Source organism: Tupaia chinensis, unplaced genomic scaffold, assembly GCF_000334495.1.
Source record: "Tupaia chinensis unplaced genomic scaffold, TupChi_1.0 Scaffold000484_1, whole genome shotgun sequence".
Taxonomy (NCBI): Eukaryota; Metazoa; Chordata; class Mammalia; order Scandentia; family Tupaiidae; genus Tupaia; species Tupaia belangeri.
In genome coordinates, this window is record NW_006159996.1 from 1,885,874 (window position 1) to 1,891,958 (window position 6,085).

At 46.4% G+C, this 6,085-nt stretch overlaps 1 protein-coding gene across 1 annotated transcript in view; it reads right to left on the reverse strand.

The window, feature by feature from the left end:
- Window positions 1–6,085, reverse strand: part of LOC102482422 (uncharacterized) — a 20,944-nt gene that overhangs the window by 8,355 nt on the left and 6,504 nt on the right. Inside the window, exons 9-11 of the mRNA XM_014590767.2 lie at window positions 1,943–2,151; window positions 1,788–1,871; window positions 1,179–1,230 (exon numbers count right to left, since the gene is read on the reverse strand). Of these exons, the coding sequence (XP_014446253.1) occupies window positions 1,179–1,230; window positions 1,788–1,871; window positions 1,943–2,151 (345 nt within the window). The remainder of the gene's footprint in view (window positions 1–1,178; window positions 1,231–1,787; window positions 1,872–1,942; window positions 2,152–6,085) is intronic.

The window sequence follows — 6,085 nt, forward strand, 5'->3', positions numbered from 1 at the left end:
CCACAGTCAACTACATGGGAGTTCAGCAACATAGCCATTACGCTAACTGCTGGTCCCAAGTTTGTTCTTTTTTTTTTAAGAATTATTTATTGGCAGGACCAGTAAGTGATATGGTGGTTAAGGGAGCTGGACTCCTACATGGCTGATTGCCGTTCAAATCCCAGGCTTGCTTTCTCACTCTTTTTTTTTTTTTCTCTCTCTCTGGTCAAATTAAATAAATAAATAAATAATTCTTTTTTAAAAAAATATTATTTATTGGGACTAGCAGATGGCATAATGGTTATGTCACTGGACTCCCACATGGCCACAGTTCAAATCCACTACCTGGCAGCTTGAAACTCAACACCAAGCATGTGTCTGTGTGTGCCCAAAATCCGAAGAAGAGAATGGACGAGAAGGGATTGTAGTGTGGCCATCACCTTGGAGGGTGATTTCTCGCTTTATGTCTCTGTCTCTCTCTCTCTCTAGCAAGCACACACACCCTATAGCAAAAATTTCTCTAAATAATAATAATAATAATTGGGACCAGCAGATGATGTAATTGTTATGTCACTGGACTCTGACTAATTGACCACAGTTTGAGTCCTGGACCCATTGGCTTAAAATTCATGCCGGGGGGACCAGCAGTTAGCATAATGGCTATATCGCTGGACTCCCATGGAGTCTACTGTGGTTCGAGTCCCGGACTTGGTTGCTTAAACTCACGCCGGGCGTGTGGTGCGTGTGTGCCCAAGATCCTGAGAGGAGAATGGAGGAGAAGGGATTGTGGTGTGGTCATCCCTCCTCAGAGGTGATTTCTAACTTTCTGTCTCTCTGTCTCTCTCTGTCTTTCTGGAGAGTGCATGTGCCCTATAGGAAAAAACCTCTACAAAAAAAAAAAAGAAAGAAAGAAAGAAAGAAAGAAAATTCATGCCAGACACATGTGTGTGCATGCCCACCATCCAAAGAGGATGTCTCTCTCTGTGTCTCTAGCAAGCTCATGTGCCCAATAGCAAAAATCTCTCTTAAAAAAAAAAAGAATTATTATTTATTATTAAATTTTACTACACAGAGAGAGAGAGTGAGAAAGCAAGCCACCAGGTCTACAACTCAAACCACAGCCAGCCATGTCGGGGTCCAGTGCCTCCACCACACCACCTGTCAGCCCCTCAAATTTTTTAAAAAGAAAAGAAAAAAGCGGGAGCAATGTTGTCTTCCTTGCCTTAAATACTTCTGTGACTTGCCTTTGACCTCCAAGACAAAGTCCAAAAAATCTATTGTTTACAAAAACCTGTATGACTTGGCCTCTGCTTTTCTCTCCAGTCTTTCTCTCCTTACTCTTGTTCAAATCCTATTCTCTAACTGAGCTGCTTGCAGTCCCCTAAAGAGATCAAGCACTCGCTTACTTCTGATTCTTTGCCTGTCATTCTCTCTGCTTGGAGTGTTCTTCACTCATCTTTGCTCACCTCCTCGGGAATAATTTCCCTCATGAAGTCTTCCTTCTCTTCCTTGCCAAGACTAACTTAGATGCCCCAAAAAACCCCATTTTTATAAGCCTTTCAGAGCGTTGGCCCATGCTGTGGTAATTGTTTCTTCCCAGCAGAGTATAAACTCCATGTGGACAGAGAATACCTGGATGGAGGCCTACCTGGCACTGTGGCCAGCACATACTGGGTGGTCAATAAACGTTTGGGAATCAATAAACCAATGAATGAATGAATGGAGGGCCTCCACACAGTGCCGTGTAAACAGAGGAGAGGAAGACAGACATAAATGGGGGTGCTAAGAGACTGAGTGAGAAGATATACCTGTGATTTTGGGAGCCCCATGGTCTCAGCTCTGGCTCCTTTGGACGTTTGATATCTTGGGCACTGACTCCAGGCTTTTATCACCTATGGAGAGAGGGTTTAGGGTGGGTGCTGGCCATGGCTAGCCCAGGTGTCCCAGGCCTCGCCTTGCTCACCTGTAGCTCCTGCAATGCCCTGCTCAGCTGTTTAAGCCCACAGTCTGTTAGGGTGTCCCCAAGGAGGCCTAAACGTAGGGTCCTCAGGGCAGCCCGGCGGGTCTGGACTTCTTCTACTGCATTCCACAGGGTGGGCCTCACTTGTTTCACCTGCATCCTTCTTCCTGAGGCCCCCGACAGAGCAGCCTGGAGCAAACTCAGGGAGCTACCTAGTAAGAGGACACCCAGAGAGAATTACTCCATTCTGAGGACTCCAAAGCACACGACCTGTAATACTTTTGATTTTTTTTTTTTTTTTGGAGAGGTTTTTCGCTATAGGGTGCGTGCGCGCGCCAGACAGACAGAGAGAGACAGAGCGATAGAAAGCGAGAAATCACCCGTGAGGGGGCTGGCCACGTTGCAATCCCTTCTCCTCCATTCTCGGGATCTTGGGCACACACACACATGCGCCCGGCGTGAGTTTAAGCCACCGGGTCCAGGACTCGAACCGCGGTCGACTACATGGGAGGCCAGCGACATAGCCAGTACGCTAACTGCTGGTCCCAATACTTTTGATTTTTTAAATAGTTCTATTTTATAAAAATATCTAACCCCGATTAGACTTTTGCATGTGTTCCTCTTGGGATCTGGGGCACACACACACATGCGCCCGGCGTGAGTTTAAGCCACCGGGTCCAGGACTCGAACCGCGGTCGACTACATGGGAGGCCAGCGACATAGCCAGTACGCTAACTGCTGGTCCCAATACTTTTGATTTTTTAAATAGTTCTATTTTATAAAAATATCTAACCCCGATTAGACTTTTGCATGTGTTCCTCTTGGGATCTGGGGCACACACACACATGCGCCCGGCGTGAGTTTAAGCCACCGGGTCCAGGACTCGAACCGCGGTCGACTACATGGGAGGCCAGCGACATAGCCAGTACGCTAACTGCTGGTCCCAATACTTTTGATTTTTTAAATAGTTCTATTTTATAAAAATATCTAACCCCGATTAGACTTTTGCATGTGTTCCTCTTGGGATCTGGGGCACACACACACATGCGCCCGGCGTGAGTTTAAGCCACCGGGTCCAGGACTCGAACCGCGGTCGACTACATGGGAGGCCAGCGACATAGCCAGTACGCTAACTGCTGGTCCCAATACTTTTGATTTTTTAAATAGTTCTATTTTATAAAAATATCTAACCCCGATTAGACTTTTGCATGTGTTCCTCTTGGGATCTGGGGCACACACACACATGCGCCCGGCGTGAGTTTAAGCCACCGGGTCCAGGACTCGAACCGCGGTCGACTACATGGGAGGCCAGCGACATAGCCAGTACGCTAACTGCTGGTCCCAATACTTTTGATTTTTTAAATAGTTCTATTTTATAAAAATATCTAACCCCGATTAGACTTTTGCATGTGTTCCTCTTGGGATCTGGGGCACACACACACATGCGCCCGGCGTGAGTTTAAGCCACCGGGTCCAGGACTCGAACCGCGGTCGACTACATGGGAGGCCAGCGACATAGCCAGTACGCTAACTGCTGGTCCCAATACTTTTGATTTTTTAAATAGTTCTATTTTATAAAAATATCTAACCCCGATTAGACTTTTGCATGTGTTCCTCTTGGGATCTGGGGCACACACACACATGCGCCCGGCGTGAGTTTAAGCCACCGGGTCCAGGACTCGAACCGCGGTCGACTACATGGGAGGCCAGCGACATAGCCAGTACGCTAACTGCTGGTCCCAATACTTTTGATTTTTTAAATAGTTCTATTTTATAAAAATATCTAACCCCGATTAGACTTTTGCATGTGTTCCTCTTGGGATCTGGGGCACACACACACATGCGCCCGGCGTGAGTTTAAGCCACCGGGTCCAGGACTCGAACCGCGGTCGACTACATGGGAGGCCAGCGACATAGCCAGTACGCTAACTGCTGGTCCCAATACTTTTGATTTTTTAAATAGTTCTATTTTATAAAAATATCTAACCCCGATTAGACTTTTGCATGTGTTCCTCTTGGGATCTGGGGCACACACACACATGCGCCCGGCGTGAGTTTAAGCCACCGGGTCCAGGACTCGAACCGCGGTCGACTACATGGGAGGCCAGCGACATAGCCAGTACGCTAACTGCTGGTCCCAATACTTTTGATTTTTTAAATAGTTCTATTTTATAAAAATATCTAACCCCGATTAGACTTTTGCATGTGTTCCTCTTGGGATCTGGGGCACACACACACATGCGCCCGGCGTGAGTTTAAGCCACCGGGTCCAGGACTCGAACCGCGGTCGACTACATGGGAGGCCAGCGACATAGCCAGTACGCTAACTGCTGGTCCCAATACTTTTGATTTTTTAAATAGTTCTATTTTATAAAAATATCTAACCCCGATTAGACTTTTGCATGTGTTGGATGGCCTTGTGTTAAAGCTGTTCATGGATTGTCTTTTTAAAATTCATATAACATTTCAATAAGGCAGAAACTCTAGTGTATCCTCCCCCTGCATTTTCCAGAGGTGACACCTGAAGTTCAGAGAGGTCAAGCAAGTTCCTGGTGATTTGCAGAGCCAAAACTAAAGCCCCCTTCTGCCTGACACTAAAGTTTGTGGCCCTAATTATAATATGAAACTGGCCTGTAGATAAACATATGTCTGCCCCTCACTGCTTTATCCTTAAGGGTGTGAAATGCCCAACTGTTTTCCTCATTTCAAAGCCCTTGGCATGCAGATTCTGGGAACTTGGTGGCAAAAGCCATGTGTATTTGTTGATTTTGGAGATAGTCAAAGGGTCAGACATTTTTTTGTTGTTATTCTTTTATTATCCTGCTTTTTTTAGAGAGATTTTTGCTATAGGGCATGTGCACTCGTCAGAGACAGAGAGAAAGACAAAAAGCGAGAAATCACCCGTGAGGGGGATGGCCACGTTGCAATCCCTTCTCCTCCATTCTCCTTCCAGAATCATAGGCATGCAAGCACATGTGCCCAGTGTTTTTAAGCCACTGTATCTACGACTCAAACCCCAGTCGACCACGTGCAAGTCCAGTGATGTAACCAGTACGCCACCTGCTGGTTCCCATTTTATTCTTTTATTTTTGAAAATTTACCAACTCATGGCAATTTTATTTTGGGGGGAGGAATTTTTGCTATAGGGCATGTGCACTTGCCGGTGAGACAGAGACAGAAAGTGAGAAATTACCCGCCGGGGAGGATGGCCACACCCGTAATCCCTTCTCTTCCATTCTCCTCTTGGGATATTGAGCATACATGCACGTATGCCTGATGTAAATTTCAAGCCTCCGGGTCCAGGGCTTGAACCACGGTTGGCCATGTGAGAGCCCAGCAACGTATCCATTACGCCATCTGTTGGTCCCAGCAATTTTTCTTTTTTAAGAGGTTTTCGCCATAGGGTGCGTGCACTCACCAGAGAGAAAAACAGAGACAGTGAGAGGGAAAGTGAGAAAACACCTCCCCACCTCCACCTCTTGGGGGAGAGGGATGGCCATGCCGCAATCCCTTCTCTTCCATTCTCCTCCTGGGATCTTGGGCATGCATGCACACACAACCCAGCATGATTTTCAGGGCACCAGGTCCGGGACTCAAACTGCAGTCAACCATGTGGCTAGTGACATAACCATTAGCCATTTGCTGGCTCCATGGCCATTCTTGTGTAACCTAAACACCCCATCTTGACCTCTTCCAAATCCTTGACCTCATATTATTTCAGAGACCTGATTTTTTTTTGTTTTTTTGGGGGGTAGTTGTTTGTTTTTCGGTTTTTTGTTTGTTTGTTTGTTTGTTTTTGGTATAGGGCGCATGTGCTCCCCAGAAAGACAGAGAAACGGAGAGACTGCCAACTGCTGGTCCCAGAGACCTGAATTTTAATGGGTCTATAAAAATAGACAAGTAGATGGCATAATGATTAAGTCACTGGACTCCCATGTACTTGACCACCTTTTAAGTACCAGACCCAGTGGTTTAAAACTCACACCCGATGTGTGTGCGCGTGCATGCTCAAAATCCTGAAAAAAGAATGGAAAAGAAGGGATTGAGGCATGACCATCCACCCCAGGGGATGATTTCTTGCTTTCTGTCTCTCTGTCTCTCTGGCAAGCGCAGGCGCCCTATAGCAAAAATCTCTCTTAAAAAAAA